The 18,259-nt window shown below is 39.7% G+C and overlaps 1 protein-coding gene across 4 annotated transcripts; it reads right to left on the bottom strand.

Moving 5' to 3' along the window:
- Positions 1-438: 438 nt before the first annotated feature.
- Positions 439-18,243, bottom strand: usp42 (ubiquitin specific peptidase 42). Of its 4 annotated transcripts, none has more exons than XM_084740527.1 (18): positions 18,104-18,243; positions 14,262-14,511; positions 12,136-12,342; positions 11,853-11,963; positions 11,516-11,615; positions 9,975-10,042; positions 9,783-9,853; positions 9,593-9,675; positions 9,368-9,479; positions 8,862-9,002; positions 8,593-8,693; positions 7,369-7,534; positions 6,514-7,254; positions 6,325-6,407; positions 4,165-5,325; positions 2,831-3,138; positions 2,658-2,723; positions 439-2,527 (listed from the first exon to the last, which is right to left on the bottom strand). In XM_084740527.1, exons 2-17 carry the CDS (start codon positions 14,500-14,502, stop codon positions 2,662-2,664), a joined length of 3,756 nt encoding a protein of 1,251 aa, XP_084596653.1. In that variant the 5' UTR covers positions 14,503-14,511; positions 18,104-18,243; the 3' UTR covers positions 439-2,527; positions 2,658-2,661. The 4 variants fall into 4 exon arrangements, with proteins under 4 accessions (XP_084596653.1, XP_084596652.1, XP_084596655.1 ...); XM_084740526.1 differs by lacking the exon at positions 18,104-18,243 and adding an exon at positions 16,767-16,914; XM_084740529.1 differs by lacking the exon at positions 18,104-18,243 and adding an exon at positions 16,767-16,914 and having other exon boundaries at positions 2,831-3,135.
- Between the last annotated feature and the right edge of the window lie 16 nt (positions 18,244-18,259).

Genomic DNA, 18,259 nt, shown 5'->3' with positions numbered 1-18,259 from the left:
AGAACCAGACAGGAGTACCAATGTAGAAAGCTATGCAAACAATGTTTTAGTGTCTTAAAAAAGGCCCACTTAAAACAATCAATATTAGTTTTAGTGTAACTTATATTTATAATATTTTCACTGCTTTACCTTGACAATATTGTAAATATAGCATACACTTTCTTTTTTTAAAGGTGGACCTTTTTTAAGTTGCTGAAATACATTTTGTTGCTGACCCTATCCAGTACATTGCTTAGCTTCCATGCTGCTACTACTCTCTGCTTCAAACAGGGGGCGTTGACCGCCATCTGCTCTCGGTAATATACTATCAAGTACCTCATACAACCCCACTTCAGTTAATCCAAACTCACTTACTGATGTCTTGTGAGTGTTATGACCCTTTATAACTGGCCACAGTTTCAAACTGTCATTTCATGTATTGAAGATCCACCTCTGTGATCAAGTTCATTTCTTTTGTATTTATTTTCTTAATTTGTTTAACAAAAAGAGGCAGCCCCCGATGTTTTACATTATGCATGTATAGTATATAATGTACATACTGTTTTTTTCCTCCTTTCTTGTGTTTATGTAGCATGTAAATCATAATGGCCGTAGCCTATACCCGTTCATCTTTTTAGTTCAACAGCTAACAGTTTACAATAGTGGAAGAGGGCCTTTGTGCAGCTCCGTGCAGAGCAGTGAAACCTCCTCACACTGTGTTATTATTACTGAAGATCAGATAATACATGATGTTATATGAGAGAAAAACTCACTATGCTGAGTTGGACAGGAGAATATAGGACATAATTGGGTTCAAAATACCCCTGAATACCATGTGAATGCTGACTGGAATCTGAGGACTGTTTTACCCAAACAGATCAAACCAAATCTTTTATTAGTTGATTGAGTTTTGAGTTTTAAACGTGGCTTGATGTGAGTTGGGAAAACTGCTCCTGCATACTTTGATGAAGACTTTGAATAAAAAATACATGCTGATCAGAAAAAAAAGTTTTTGTGTGCATGTGAATTTAGTGAGAAGAGCTTAAACTTACCAGGTCTTTGGTTATTTTTCAAACAAGGAAATGGTGTTGTGATTAATCAGCTTAGCCATCTTTCTGACTCAAATAGCTGGGGAAGTGTGTGTATTTAACAAAACCTGAATACAGAAGAGTGCTATCAGTTTCATCCTCACTTAATAACGTATCTACATCATAATTTAACTGTAGTGGAAAGTCTGTTCGATACAATCAGTCTATTCCTAATATATTATACAAAGGCAGACAGGAGTTTTTTTTTCAAAAGTCCCTGGTAACTTGTCATTCAACTCAAACAGCATTTTTCATTCATTTCAACACAGCCTGTAAACAAAGTCAAAGAACAGGAACAAATTACAATTTCTGACATTAACAAATGTATTTTAAGGCTTTTACCTTATACAATGTATAAATTCTGACATGCTAAACTAAAGATATAACAGCAGTTTTTCAACCTCTGTCTAAGTTGAAAAGAACAAACAAACAAAAGAACCGGAAAAAAAAAGGAACAAACCATACCCATTACTGACTTTTGTCAAGAGAATATGGTCAAAATGAACATATGTTTTTCTAAAAACAAAGCAAAACAACTACTGGTAACCCTGATACAGGATTTTTACGTATAAAAATAACTGATAGTACAGTTCAAAATTAAATTCACAGTATTTTTATGACGCTAGAAGACACAAACTGTATTTTTCAATAAAAGCAAACACAAATGGTCCACAGCCATGATAACAAATTTTTGATGCTTTTTTTTTTCTTTAAATTTTTTAAAAGAAAAAAGAATGTGAGAGAGGAGGAGGGAGAGGCATGATCCAGAGACAAACCTCTGCGTCTGTGAAAAAGTTTAAAAATTACAGAGTGAATCTTAGGCTTCAGAGAAAATGAAAACAAACTAACAAACAAACAAAAAAGAAAAAAAAAAAAAAAGCTGGGAAATGTCCTCAAGTCTGTCCAGGGTTAACGTGGAGGTATCAGTCAAGCGAAGCCTTGTTCCCAACACACTTTGAACTCGTCTGTCTCGTTCTCCCTCCGTTTGTTTGTCCGCTCCCAGTGGGATCAAAGAAAAAACCCAAAAACATCACGGCTCTGCGGATATAATGACATCTTCACTTGCAGCCAACGTGAAGCCTTGACAGTTCTTCTCTTTAGGCGACACGCTTCCCTTTTGTTTCATTCGGATTTGAAGCAGATGGAGATCCGTGATGGATGTTAACAAGTTTTCAAGTCCTGAGTTCCACTGAGCAGCAGTTGAGATGTTTAAGCTCCAGGCTTTTGTTTGTGTTCATACAAGTATATATTAATATTTTTCAACGTGAACGTCTTTTTTTCAGTCATAGTTAGGAGAATTACGGCAAACAAATCAATGCCTTTAAAAAAACATTAACTCTTCCGAACTTTTAAAACACTTTAATTGTGGTAAAAATACAATATATTCCCAATGAAGAAGCACCACGTCAAAAAGTTGTCGATGTCATTCCTCTGCTGTTGTTAGAATGGTGTTGATGCGGCTGAAACGAGAAAGAAGAGGCCTTCATATCATCTATTTGCAGAGCTGTGGGCTTAAACATTTGCATCTAAAAAAAGAGAATAAGCCTGAACTAGAGCATACTGTTGATCATTAAATGGAAGCCCACTCACAGAGTCAGTTTTTCAAGCCACCGGAGAATCCGTGGGAGTCACCATTGGTTTGGCTGTAACCGTTTCCTACAAAACAGGATCAGCTCTTGAAATCTACAAGCTCCACAGCAGCATTTATTTCAGCAGTTTAGTGTCGTCTGAGAATGATTTTGAATGTGAGAAAGCTGTAATACCTGTGTATCCGTTGAGATGGTGGTGGGTTGAACCGTTTGTGGATGAGGTGTAGTTGGAGGGCAGTAGATGGTCGCTTTTGCCATCACCGTAATCTGTTCGCCGGCGTTTTTCTGGAGAGAAACTGTTGTCGCGTTTAGTGTCCTTGCTGTCATAGTATCGTCGCTTGCGGCTCTCCCGCTCCTCGCTGCTTCTGTTCTTGTGGCTTCGAACTGCTCGTGGGCTGTCGGCCTCGCTGTCCCGCTGCCTCCTCTTTTTCTTCTTCTTCTTTTTTGTTTCAGTGGCTCGGTCTGAATCCATATCTGAGCTTCTAGGGGGAAGACAGAAAACACATTATTGTTGATCCACGAAAAATAAAGACTGAAGACAAGTACAAAAATTATCAGGCATTGTGATCAGCAACAGACAAATAATGTAGGACTACAACACACAAGTATTTTCATTATTAAGGATGAGTTATATGGATTTTTTTAAAAGCTGATATCCATAAGCAATAGTTACCTGCTTCTTGTGGACGATACTGATAAAATAACTGATAATTTCACATTTTTGTATTTTAAAAATAAATTCATAACCTGTAGTTTTTGCACATGAGGGTAAGATGCAGTGAGCAAAGAAAAATGATTTAATATTCAACAGCTCTGATCTGATCAAACCTAATCTGACATAATTTACTTTTTTTTCTAATAAGCGTCATCAAAACTTTACAAATATACTTTGGCTTTCATAGATCATTTTCCTGACTGAAAGGTTTTGACAAAACTACCAAATCAGATATTATCTATCGGAATAATAAATAATAAATAATGTAAATTTCTTATTATTGGCCCCAATATTTATTGTGCATCTCATCTAAAACTGGCTGACTTTTAATATATGTTGTTACAATGTACAGAATAATGCAGTTGAATGACATTGCTTCTGACATAATGTATTCTGCTCTCCCTCAAACAATCACCTTACGTCCTGAAATCTACAGAATAATGCATTTTATTTATTTCTAATTCATTAATTAATAAAAAAAATCAATTTAAAACAACATGTTACTGGCTAAGATAACCATCTATATAAGACTGTAATGAACATGGCATAATGGAATAAATAGACTACTGGCCTTGTTCTGCTCTATAAATATCGGCATATCAGCAATGATTGAAAAACCTCTATGTTCGACCACTAAATTACATGATACAGTTGAGTTTGGATAGTGCAATTTCTTTTTAATCTTTGGTCTCTCTTTGATCAGTTTGATCTTTTAGCACTCAGTGGTTGAGGGAAATAGCAAATATAACTATCCAAAACAAAACCTGCATAATGAATTTCAACCATTACTCACCCGCTCTCACGGTGTCTGTCTTTATCCTTTGACTTCTTCTTTTTCTTGCTCTTTTTGTGTTTTTTAGAGCGATGGGCCTCAGAGCTATCATCCCTCTCCTTGCTCGGAAGATCAGCAGATCCCTTGTGATTCTCATCCTCCCGCTTTGAAGCCAATTCAAACGTGGAGAGACGAGCCCGAGGGGGCGAGCCTTTGGACTTTGTGGAGGTTTCAGGCGCCCTGGCAGGTGAAGACGTCTCCTCCTTTGACGAATAATTGTCCCTCTCCCTGCCGTTGCTCTTGTCCTTCATCGCCCGGGATTCTCGACTCTCCTCCTGCCACCTCCAGCGACTATGAGGCTCCTCGCGGCAGTAATAACCGTGTCCTCTCCGTCCGCGGTCCCAGTCGTCTCTGGACCGGCTGTTGTAATAGTTGTTGTAATGATTAGAGCCCCTGTCACGATCGCGCTCCCTGGGGTAGTGGCTTGTCCGTTCCCAGCGCCGCTCGGCCTCCCAGCCCCTGTAGGAGCGTTCGGAAGCAGGCAAGCGATCCCTGTTTGAGCGACTGTGGTGGTAGTTATCTCGATATTCCCGTCTGTACCGATGACGATCACCATCACTGTCACGCTCAGGGCTCCTGTATCTATGACGATCACCATCACTTTCCCGCTCCTGACTCCTGTCCCTGTAGTGTCTCTCCCTGTCTCTGCTCCAGTCAGAGTACAGTCTGTCTCTGTCTCGGGAAGATTGTCCTTCGTTGCCTCTAGAACTGGGCTTGGACTGCTGTTGCTCCTTAGCATTTGTACGCCCTTCAGTCCCTGCTGACGGACCACCAGTCTGTGGTAGATCCATTGCTTCATCCCCGCCTCTGCCAACCTTCTGCTGAGCTGCAGAGGGTCCATTGGTGCTTTGGGAGCAGTCTGGCGGGGTGGATAAGGCCACGTTGATGTCGCCATGATGGGCAGAAGAGGAAGCAGATTCTCTAGATGTAACAGAATGGTTCTTTGTTGCCGTAGCTGAAGGTGGAGAGCTAACCGTGGAGGATGCTGTATGCTGAGGCAGGGGGTCAGACACCGTTTTAGCCCTTGTGTCAAGAGTGGAGAGGTGCTGGCTTTCACTGGCAGCCGGGTGGATGCTCTGAGAACAACTGGCTTGGGATGAGGCAGAGTTATGTGCCTCTTGGCTGAAAAACAAGTAAAATATACAAACATATAAATCTCTCTTTATACTACATTCATGCATTTGAGCACAGAATAAAAATATAAGAAAAACAATGAAAATGCAACCAGTCATTGTGCTTTACATTAACAGGATAAAACAGATAGCTTACAAAAATGCACAAGGGAGACCACTTCAATAGGGAATTATACATAGGGAGAATCATAAATATATATATTTCTATTGGCTGGTGCACTGATTGCATAAAATATTTGTGACAACATGCATTAGTGAGATAGTAAACATGCAAGTCTCTAAATCACCACTACACTAACTGTGATGAAAGTGGAGAAGGGTGATAGTAACATCACACATAACAGAGAAAAGCATGAAAACACAAGTCTTACTGAAAACTCCTTCATCAGACTAAATGAGTATGTTTAAAGATTTTATTTTTCTCTGGCCTCTATCATTATTTATCGATCTAGATTGTTTTGGTGTGAGTTGCTGAGCTTTTGACATATCGGCCATAGGTGTATCTGCTTTTTGTCGAACACAATGGCACTCAGCCTGTAGTGCTCAAAGCGCCAAATCAATACGTCTGAAAACACAATGTCTCTTTCCTTGTTGTGAGCAGTGCTTTTCTTTGTACTATAGAATGAAGAGTTTCTACATGAAACTGATCACAACGAGGTCTGTGAATTATCTTTAGTAACCAGGTCATGATTTGTGGAAGGGGACATCGCTACTGAGTTTTTCAAATGTATGTTTTTGGCATTTGAGCACCACAAGCCGAGCGCTGTCCAGTTCCATTAGATGCCTTCAAGAGAAGGCAGACATCTCTACATCCGATGACTTCAAAACTCAGTAACTCACATCAAGACATAGACATCTATTCTCATAGAATAGTGCTACAGGGAAGAGTTAAGTATGTATTTTTGACTTTGGAGTGAACTGTCCCTTTTATTTGTGTTTGACAAGAGTTTTAACTTTTTTTTCCCAAGTATTAGATTGTTTCTCTTACCTTGTTAGACTATGGTCACTGTCTAGCCCATTAACAGCAATAATAGCCACAGAGGATGAACTGCCATGATTACTGCCAGAGATCTGAGGAGCAAAAACACACAATTATTCATTTAGGTACAAAACTTCTGTTCATCTAGGTATCAATATAGGATGAGAAAAGAGAAAAAACAAAAAGTATATAATTTACTTTATCAGGGGTGCTGTGTCCATTCACTTTGTGGCGTCCATAATGATGTCCATTTTGACTAGCTTTAGAGACACCAAAGGTTGGTCCATTTAATCCGTTACCGTTGTGGTGCACTCCTGACTCTCCGTTGGTGGCCTGAGGAGATTTATCAAAGACCTCTCCCGTTCTGTTGTTTCCATTAAGGTGAGACTTGGCTAAACAACCGTTGTCCAGGGTGCCACAGTTCTCCTGGTCCGATTCCTCCGAGGACTCTTGACCATACGGCACCAAGAACGATGCACCGTTCCCTCCAGTGTGGCGATCGCCATTACTGCAAGATGTGCCGTTGACGTGGTTAAGCTGACGTGGAACAAAGCGAATGTCTGAGTGGACGTCTGAGGTAGACTGTGAGGAGGATAAAGAGCTGGAGGAGGAGGAGCTGCTGCTGCTGCTGCTGCTGCTGCTGCTGCTGCTGCTGCTGCTGCTGCTGCTGCTGCTGCTGCTGCTGGCAGAGGACGGCTGGCTGTAAGAGGACGAGGAGGAGGACGGACGGCTCTGTTTGCCTTGTCCGATGAAGAATGAAAGCTTCTGGCGTTTGTCGTGGTCTGGGATCATTGTGGGCCGGCTGATTGAGTGGGAGATGGAGGAGGAGGAAGAGGCCAGTCCATGATTAGGTTTCCCCACAACACTGCTGCTGGTGCTCGGCTTGGAGTTAGTGGGATAGTCCCTCAGAGATCCATTCCCATTAACGTGGAGAACGCTCTGAGGAGGAAACAAAAAGAACACATGTTTTGAGTGTCTGCGTCAAATACTGGCTCTACATCTTAAATTAAAAACATTCAAATATCTATTTTGAGGTAAGCAAGTCAACAGTACCTTGGTCATATGTGGTGGCAGCTGGGGACCTATGAAGCCAATGTTGTTGTGGCGGATGGTGGTGTTGATGCGTGGTATCAGCACCGGTCGTGGAGATGACTGACCAGGGATGCCTGGATTATGGTTCATGTGGCTATAGTCACTTGTTTTTTTCACATCACTGGACCTATTATAACATAAGAGACAGACATCAGTGACAGGAAACATTTGAAATGACAAATGTTAATTGAGCTAGAGGGTTCATATTAAGATTCTTAGACTTTTAAATGTTTCTTAAGACCATGAAAAGACTTAAACTAAAATAGGGAGTTGCAAAGCAATACAAAGTAATAATTTCAGTAATCATTTAAAGCTGTATTTAACCATAATTCAACTCTGAATAGAGCACAAAGGGGCAAACCTAGATTATATTGTTGCTTTGATTACATTTCTGTTATGTTGTTAAAAAAAAAAAAGTTACAACAATTAATCTGTGCACGTGAAGTGCAGCTGCTACACAGTACACAAGAAGATGCACAGCCAGGACAGTATCAGGAATGTGTTTTTGACTGGAGATATAAAAAACATTTTAGGTATACACATGGTCAGTGAGGTCACAAAATTGCAGTACAATGCAATCTCAGCTTGCCATCAACCAAACTGTTTTCTGCATCAAAAGACTCCATGTCTAAATTGAAGAAGCACCATGAAGCATGTTCATTTTTGTCATGCTTAGTGTGCTCCGTCATGTTAATGAGGGTCTAGCGTCAAGGACAGAGAGACTCGTACGCTGTACAAATTTTAAAGTCCCCTGAGACAAATTGTGATTTTGGGCTATAAAATGCGACTTGACTTGCTTATTACTTTGGCCAACTAGCTTAACTAGCTTACTGGCTCAGCCAACTTGGTGATACGTATAGCTAATTAGCCACATATGCTCTGTGTTTATGCGTCACATCCATGTTATATTCATTGGATGTCTGTGTCGTGCATAAGCTGCTCTACTGTTTGTGACCAAAGGATGACAGCACCTGCCTTTATTTAGTAACGTTAGTGCTCTGTGTCATGTAGTACGGACAGTAAGGGGATCCCTCCAGTGAAGTCATTGCCAAAAGCAAGCGTTACTATGGAATGTGTTACGAATTACATTTCTAGGCATGTATTCAGAAACGTGTAATGGAATACGGTTTAAATGCTCCCAATACTGTTTATGACCTAACAAATATTTTTAAATGGTTTACTCACTTGATGTAGAAAAGGACATAGGCCTGCTGGTTGAGAACAGACCTGATGTCACTGACAGACACAGAGGAGTCGTTCATCTGATACCACTGCCCGTTGCTTGCCTGGAGACACAAGAGAACATTTGGCAGGTTTTAACATGGCAAGTGTTGTTGTAAGAACTGTTCATTAAACTGTTACAGTGAGTGCTTGAGAGACAGCTGTGTGCAAGTGTGGCAACAGCAGCGTCCTGATAGATAAGAACAGTAGTCAGTAGCAGTGACTGCCAGTACCTTAATATAGCAGAAGTAGTGTCCAGCATGACAGCTGAATCCAGAGTGGACCAGCACAGCATACAGCCCATAGACCTGGGGCTCCCCCTGGGACTGAGACATGAAGGGCCGCAGGTCCAGGTACTCTGGATATTTCACATCCTGACAACCAAAAGGCAGTTGATTAATATCAATATCAGTCAAATATTCACTTCATAAAAGGACTAAATTACAGGTGGCTACATAATAGATATTAAGAGAAAAAAAGTCAAAATTCTCTCATTTCAGCTTCTCAAATGTGAGTATTTTCTGGTTGCTTTCGTCCTCTATGACAGTAAAGTGAGCATCTTTGTGAACAAAACAAGACATTTGAGGACGTCACCTTGGGCTTTGGCAAACAGTAATCCACAGTTTTCACCATTTTCTGACATTTTATGGACCAAACAACTATTCAATAAATTGAGAAAATGATTGACAGATTAATCAACAATGAAAATAATTGTTAGGTGCAGCCCTTATCAAGGTACCTTCGTGATTTTTCCTCCGCTGAAGTTTGCAAACCGTTTGAGTGACAGGGTGAGCACATTGGCGCTGCGGTGGATGGTAAATCTCTTTGAGGCTGTGACCATTTTTTTGCACCTAAGGGAAACAAATGTTCAGTTGGTTAGCTGGCAGACAAACATAAATAAACAAACAAATAAAACACTGGCCTTTTCCTGTCTCTTCACTGAAATTGCTTTTGTCTGACTTACTTGGTGCATTTGTAGGCGTTTTCTCCATCCAGCTGTTCTGGTTTTACAAACTGCTCCAGAGCCTTGGAGACACTGGGAGCCGTCTGGGTGAGGAGAAAAATCAATTTTAGTATGTTCTTAGGATCCTTGCAAAATTTACTTATTTGTTACACATTTGGAGTAAAACAGAGACACCAGACTGATTAAATACCTTAATTTCCAGAGGAATATCCAAAAAGGGGTCAAATGTATCAGAGACTGCTTTGCAATTTAAACATTTGACTGAAAAAGAAAAAGCAAACAAATATTTTTCAGTCTAGCAAAGCTGTAAAACAACAAAACAGCAACTCGACTTCATATAAAAGAAATAAATCATGAAAGCAAATCAACACTATTAACTTACCTCTAGACCTTAGATACCCGCCAAATACTTGATGGATGAAAGTGGTTGCCTGCGTTTGCCTGTCCAATCTGTCACAAAGACAAATATGAGCATATAAAACAACCAATAAGTGTAATGCCACACAAAACCAGTTAAAGGTTTGGACACACTTTTCAGTAAATGTTTTTTCTTTATTTTTTTAATATAAGAAATGGTCCAAATTATACCATCAATGTGAAAAGCTTTCATCAAAGCAAAAGGTGGTTACTTTGAAAAATCTAAACTATTAAAGAGCAAAAAACTTTTGCACAATTGGAGGTCAGCAGGTGCTTAGAAGACTGTATGTTGAAAAACAGAGAGCAAAAAAGACCTTTGCACACAGCTTCTGCACTTGCAATCAAAGACTGACTAAAATTGTTGTCTTCACATTTTTGCTTACAACATAATAACATATTTCATAGTTTTGATGTCGCCAATATTTATCTACAATGTAGTAAAATAGTAAAAATAAAGAAAGAACATTGTTACTGTTGCTTTATTAATCCAACAAACAGACAACTTTTTCCTGGCTATACTGGCACATAGACTGACTTCACAGTATTTTGCATGATAGTCACAACACATCACAGCCCAGAGAGCAGGCGTGAGAAAGGGAGGAATTAGACTGAGAGTAATTCGTTGAGAGGCCACCTGTTAGTATAGCATAAGAATGTACTTGACACTTGAGGTTGCCAAAATCCTGTCTAAAAAGCCCTCTGAGAACCACAATGGGCTGCCCAGCTTATCTATTAAACATGCATGTAGGCTCTGTATGTGTACATAACTTACTTGATAATAGCTCTACACTGATTTGATGTATTTCAGCAGAAAAGCATGAATAGTGCAATGTATCCACACAGCTTTTATGTAAGATTTAGACTGAAAGGCCTTCACAAAATGTTCAGCACAATATAGAATATATAGAATGTGATAATATTTCCCAACCTAGCTGATGGCCAATATTAATATTAAATAACGAATTGTCAAATACAGGGTGTCTATGTGTATCAGCAAGTAAGACTTTAAGACATTTTAATGTCAAAGTTGTATTAAATTTAAGGCCAATTTTACAATAAAAGTAAACATCAAATGTGAAAATAATGGCATACTCTTCTACATACACCATCAGGTCAAAATTATAATCAATGTGCAAAATGCCAATAACTTGATGAATTAAAGAACATTTGTCCAAATCTACTTATTAGCAAAAACATTAAAACTGTAAAGGACAAAAAAGACTGCAAAAGTATAACAGAAGCATTGAAATTCCACGATGGTGTTTGGAATGAATTTTAGACCATTTAGACCACATTACAGTATTCATTAAGTAAATATTTAATATCTCTCCAAACAGAATTCAAGACTAATACTTTTTAAGGCATTCATATTGGTAAATATCAATTTAATAAATTTTAAAGGCCTGTAGTCACCCTGTGATAAAGCCAAAGGAAAAAAAAAAAAACTAATAATAATAATATTTTTTTCTATACAAGCATATGGCTTTGGAACTTGATAAAACTTACTTGGTTCCAGGTAAGCAGGACTTTTGCATAGCATCCACTGTGTACCGCAGGAACTCATGAGCATCTTCCTGGCTTCCATAGCGGAAGTGCTTTGCAATCCCTATGTGGGGAGAAAAAAAACATAAAACAATAAGCTATGCAAGTTGATAAATGTTATAACACTTACATGTAGATGTGAAGTTCAAATAATATTTAAGCAGACTACAAAACAGCCAACAGAAAATTTCCCTCCAAAATTTAAAAGGTAAACAGCCACACAGCGCCTCCTGTCCCTCATTTCAGGTATATATTTTGTTAAAAGTAACAGCTTCAGTGTTTTAGCTCTACAGACACTTACTTTTGAGCTCATTGAGCACACCAATGGGCTTAATGACATTCCCAGAGTTGGCAAAAACCTGAATGATGTGGTTTTGCATGGTGCACATCATACAGAACCCCGGCTCATGACCTGCAGCAGGGACAGATGGACAAAACACTGATGAGTAAGGCATGAATCAGGCAAGGAAGCAGCTCAGAGACGCTAACGGAGTGCCCAAGATTGATGTGATAATTACTGCATGACTGTACAATTATACAAGAAGTTCCTTGGTGCAAAGAAGGAACATAACACATAGGCTTACATGTTTTGGAGTGCTCCCGTGTCAGCATGTAGTTGGCAAATGGAGGGGTGTAGGTGAGACACTGCAGGGCTGAGTTGAGGAAGCAGGTGTTTCCCATGTTCTGCAGGCCTGCACCAATGCGGTGAATCTGGGTCCACTTTAGGTTGAGCCGCTCTGGAGGGAAGAGGACCTTCTGGGGCAAGTCGATGCCATCATCACTGCTTATCACTGGACACATGGAGCCAACAAGAAGACTAAAATTAGATTCAATGCATTTGCCAGGTCAAGAGCAACAACAATTATTTGCACATATGCTGTATATGTACTATGTGCCTGCCCATAGTAAAGGAACACCAGGATCTTAGAGTCATAGCTGTCTGTCTAAACAGTTACATAATGTGACTCTGACTAGTAAATGAGACTGCAAAACAAGCTGAAGGAGAATTTTCCTTTTGCTTTTGTTCCCGCTAAAGTCAGGCAGCTGCTCTTTATGTCAAAACAACAATTGCGTCACTAGCTCAAGTGATTGATCATGTTCTCAATTCAAAACTGGTTTGGTTATGTAACTGGATGAATGAAAGTGGGGTGGAAGCAGCAACACAACACCCACAAAACCAGTTGTGTCACACTCTCATACAAAAGCACAAGCAAAAAGTTGAGCTTCACAGACTCTTTGCTAAGCCCCACCTCCAAACAGCAACTGTCCAATCATAAGTTAGCAACCGTAACTAGGGCTGTCAAGCTTTCCATTTCTCTATATGTTGAAGTGGTGTGCAGGACGCTCTGACAAGAGCGATACTCTGTGTTTCATGAATCTGGACATGGGGTCTCTAAACTCTGTCTTCATCTGCTCTAACATAAGCTGTGAATGCTAGCATTTCTAGATAACTAACGCTAGCTTACTAGCTGCAGTGACTTTACCTCCAGCCAAACTTGTTAGATACCACTGCATCTGTATTTGTTATGTGGGGAGTTTGATAGGGAGGATGTAGGCTGGTGTAGAATTGAAGTGGGCCAACAACGATGCATCTCACTCTGGCTTGCTATCTCAGGTCTGAGCCGGGTTAGCTTAACTCTTATTCCAGCACTCTTCTGCGCGGTAGTTCCCATCTTGAGGTCTGCTGAACTGAGTCCCTACGCTTCCTTTTCCCATGTTAATGAGAGTATTTCTGCCATCTATCATGTAGATATACCTGCCATATTTCACCATCAGACAAATGTTTGCTGAGATGTAAGCTAGCTTTAGCCTCAGTCTTTTAGCATTAACGTTATACTATCTCTGCAGCTGTTAGGTAACTTTACATATACATTTTGACAGGGTTCAGATTTTAAAACGTGTCAGATGGAAACATTAAAACGTCGGTTTGAGACTTCTCAGCCGACTCAAGTCGAGGTAGCATTAGCTCACATCAGCCAGCAACAATGGAAAGTTCGGCAGGCGTAGCAACAGTAACTCAGGAGGGTGATGCGTAGCTAAGGGTCAATTCATTGGTGCAGCTTTATATTATTCATGTACAACATTTCCAAATAACAGTTCTGAATTTACTTGCAAGACATGACCCATTAGGACCCAGCGAATACTGGATTATTGGGACAAATGCCAATATCAGCGAGCAAAAAAATTCCGATCAGCCAATATAATTTATACAGGATATAGAAGATTCACATAAACACACTTTTTCGCAACGATCCCTAAAAAGTAATTAACACTTGAGACAAAGATTTGCAGGAGAGACTGGATATTTTTCAATTTAAGAGAACAGAGAACTGTCATAGAATAAAGAACACTACACCATACCGTAAAATCTGACTTCAAAATTTTACTTTTTTATGATATCACAACAGTGAAGATAGATAACAACACTGCTATTTAGCACAGTATCACAAAATATAATACAGCAATACTCAAGTGTATCAATATTTTCTTACACCCCCATGCCTAACTGTACTGCTCAACAATACAGGTTGGGAACCCTTCCATGTGTCTACTGTGTGATGGATAAATGCAGGCAGAGTTTAATTTGACTGAAGCCAGGTCTGCACACAATGGAATATGTGTAACCTGCCAACATCCTAAGTAGTTTCCTCCTGGCTTTCAAGATACATGCACCATAAAAACACAGCTGATTGAAAGTCATTGCTCTTACCTTGCTCCTTAGGCCGGTCCACAGAGGAGGGCGTACTGTTGTAGACGACAGCTCCAGGTGTTGGGCCCAGGCAGCCTCCTGGAGCCTTCAGCCTTGGAGAGTCACCGGGCATGGTGGGACCCACTGCCCAGCTGCTGGAACAGCTGCCGTCCATCCCCACGTCTCCACTGGTGAAGGGAGATCGCTTGCACCTGACTGACTCGTGGTCAGACTTTTCTGAAGATCTGTCAACTATGGTCATTGTTCATTGCTGTATGAGGAACAGAAACACAGAAGTATACAACTTTATGAGTAGCAAAAAATACAGATTAAATATTTGATTTTTTTATTTCTGTTGTTGCTTTAAATGTAAACACGTCTTTCTCTTGAGAAGCTGCATTCAAATACTTCTTCTTCTTTGATTGTTCTAGATATGGTTGTCAAAGGTATTGATACTTTTTAACCACATTTCAAACAATACAATACCTTAAATTATAGCTGCAAGTATCAAAGCTATTTAAAAAAATGTAAGTGCTCATTCCAGACCTCAGTTCAGCCTCTCTTGCCCTGCCTAAAATTTGGCTTGCATAAAAACCAAAACCAGTGTTCAGTGACTTTTTTCTGCAATAAACAAGGAAAAATGTCCTATTTTGTGTGGCTTTTTTTTTCTTTTTGCTGTGGTATTGAAAGGTCAGGAGTATTTTTTGTTTTAAAATTCTGATATTGTGATAACTATAATTTTAAATAAGTTAAAACACACTAAATCATCCATGTCTTTTTGTTCTTACAGAGCAAATCACAAAGAACTAATTTCAATACTAAATTTAGACCTAGATGACAGCCACTAAATGCAATAGTATCACTATTTATCACAAATGATCATTTACATAGAGAAGTACATACATTGCAATGTCTTAGTTAGCCAATTTTGCCTGTTGTTTTTTTAGTGAACAGCAAAGGAAGTAATTAGATCAGATTTTGTATCTCAAGAAAGATAAAGCACTTTAACTACATGTAAAAAATGAAGAACAGAAAAAAGCTTTATTCACTGTTTCAATGGCATCCTACATTGCAAGAGCACACAAACGTGCAACTCAGTGTATAGCAGAATATTTATATAGCTAACAAACAAAACAGACTCAGTGTGAGCAGTCTAAAACAGCTAAACCTTACAGCAAATAATTATGATTGCACGTTAGTGTTACACCTAGTATTTCACATTATATCTAAACAAGAGACTAAAATGGCTTGATTTGGGGGAAAGTCAGTAGATCACATACAACAAAAATGGAAAAAAAAGACTGCAATATCAATGTTATAACAACTGTTAAATATCGATATTCCATTCAGGTGTCATAACATTTTAGCTGTGCAATATCAGTATTTCCCATGTGCAACAGTGTAAATTTAACTGCTGACTCTGCTTCTTGTTTACATTGTTTTTATTATTTATTCCCTATTGCTTATCGCTTATCGTTTACTTATTTTGCATTTAATTCATGCTTTGTTCTCTCATTACCCCCTTTGCTACCGTAAAATTGAAAACTCCCCCGTTATAGGGGGAAGTTAATAGGGGATTTTCTTATCTTAAAGGTCTTGCCTGACTGATCACACTGATCAAACGTATCAATTAACAAAACTATTAACAAAATCAAATCAGGAGCTTCGAGTGAGTAACCCGCTTGATCTGAAAACGAAACCAACACAGCTCTACTATAACTGATAGCCATTTATAGACACCTTACAATGTTTTTTATAAAGAATAAACCTTAGAAATCACTGGCAAGGTATTAACTTTAACTCTGACGATGTTTAAATCTACTTACTTCTGATTACCAACAATACCTTACAGAGGAAATGTCCTGGTCGGAAGCACGTTTACAACAACAGCTGTTCCCTCCCACCCCGTGTGCTCCGGCACACTGGCTCACGTTGACTGCTAACAGACGGCTGCTAGGCCTTTAACACGCAGCGCCGCTAAACCTCACTTAAACACGAATTAAAAGCTTCGTTAGCCCTTGTAGGGGACGCAGCATCGACTAAAAGCTGACCTTGTTCGCCGAAGACTAGAACAGAATGTGACAGATGAGGAGCAAACAATACGAGAAGGCTCCGACACCATGGAAACGGCGAACGTAACACATAACAGCTATCGAACCGAGCTAACAGCGCTCGTGCGGCATTTCTGATGCTAACACTGCTAGCTAGCTCGGCACGATGGAGCCCGACTGACATGGCGGAGAGTAACATAATCGAGCTTGAACGTCCAAGGCCACTTTTTTGTTACCACTTCGAAATTTATTTGTTTTTCATGCGTGGGCCCAAGTAACGGGACCTCTAGCTAGCTTTAGACAGGAGGGGCTCGACACCGGCGGCTGTGTGTGCTCACTGCGCCGCTGCTCCCTCCGACATGACAGAGAACCGGTGTACGGCTGCTACAGCAGCTCTCAGCGGCACAGGCCTACCAAAATACCACGGCTGCACGGTTAAAGTCACACTGGACCGTAAAAGCAACAACACACTCACCTGGAATTTGTTATGAATACGTTAATAGCGGTTGTAAATCCATTCCTTATTTCCAGCGGGTGTCCGGCGGTGAACAATGACGTAGCTAATTGCCCCACGGGTACATCCGGGTACCTGCGATGAAACGAGGTCTCTGATTGGCTCGTTCGGCCGTTTCTCTGCGAGGAACGCGTTTCGGGAAGATCCGTCGCATGCACACACCTCTGACCTTTGTGTACATCATATACAGGCAACATTTTTGTGCTCTACACCCACAAATTTTTAGTATAAGTGGTTCCAGCATACTTATTTGGCTGTAAACATACATTCAGGTTGACTTGAAAGCACAAACTGCTATATCTATGCTGAAATGCCCATTTATAAATAGATTACAGCAAAAGTTTGTCAAAGCGAGAGGTGGGCCTCTCCAGGGGGCTCCAATCAGTTTGCAAAAGAAGGTATTCTAGAATAGTCAAAATGTTTGTGAGTATAGTTTTGATTGTTTTTTTTTTATTTTATTTTATCAGAGTCAGAAACTAATAAATGCCTTAGGAGAGACCCTCTTCAGTGTATTGGTGTAGTCTGAAGATATGTGGCTTAAGGCATACAGCTATATTAATGGATGAATGGATATTAGTTTGCTTGTTGAGTGTCTGGAGCTTCAAATAACAACCATGAACTATGATCCCATAGACACTGTGGAATTGAGGGAAACTAGTCAAATGAATTGAAGGGGGCTCTTATTTAAAGTTCTGGGGGAGGCCCACAGTCTCAGACTCTGAAAACCCCTGATTTGGCAATACACAGACATTTACTTGACACCACAAATTGCTCCTGAAATATTGAAGTATCAATTCCTTTCTCTAGATCAGAGGTTTTCAAAGTGAATTGAATTGCATAAAATATTAGTAGTTACCAAAATGAGCTCACACAGAATAGCCTGAAAGTGTGCAGTGTGATTACAGAGATGGTTCAGATACAGTAATTGTGAATTTTACTGTACTCTACTGTTCAGGCACTGATAAATGCCATTGAACAAGACCTTTTTATGTATTTATTATAGTCTGATTTGATGTAAAACAGCACCATTAGGTTATTTTGGCTCAATTGTTGCATGTCTATGGGTTTAAATAACATGATCATGATCACATAGAAAACCAGGAAATGAGTACTCGCAGTATTTCCACGATTAAGAGTTCTCAAAATATAAGAGAGCACAACCCCTGGGACCATTAACGCAACTTTTAAAGCACCAACAACCACAGGTGCGGGCCAAACAACAAAAAACATTTTTTGAACACCCATGCAACAAATTAAATGTGCCCATGTCCCCATAAAATCAAAACTGGAAGGCTTACTGTGTTCACAATTGCTTTTCAATTTTCCGGCAATGGGCCACTTCTTCAGGATCAAGAAGCTGTACAAAAATTATCATGCACATTGTCAGTTCTGCTTATTGGCCACTTTTCAGTTTGTTAAAAGTAAAATATTTTGAAAGCAACATCTCAAATGAT

This window comes from Lutjanus erythropterus, chromosome 17, assembly GCF_056507025.1.
Source record: "Lutjanus erythropterus isolate fLutEry1 chromosome 17, fLutEry1.hap2, whole genome shotgun sequence".
NCBI classification, from domain to species: Eukaryota; Metazoa; Chordata; class Actinopteri; order Lutjaniformes; family Lutjanidae; genus Lutjanus; species Lutjanus erythropterus.
The sequence above is the reverse complement of the archived record's forward strand: the minus strand, read 5'-3'. Positions and strand labels throughout refer to the sequence as shown.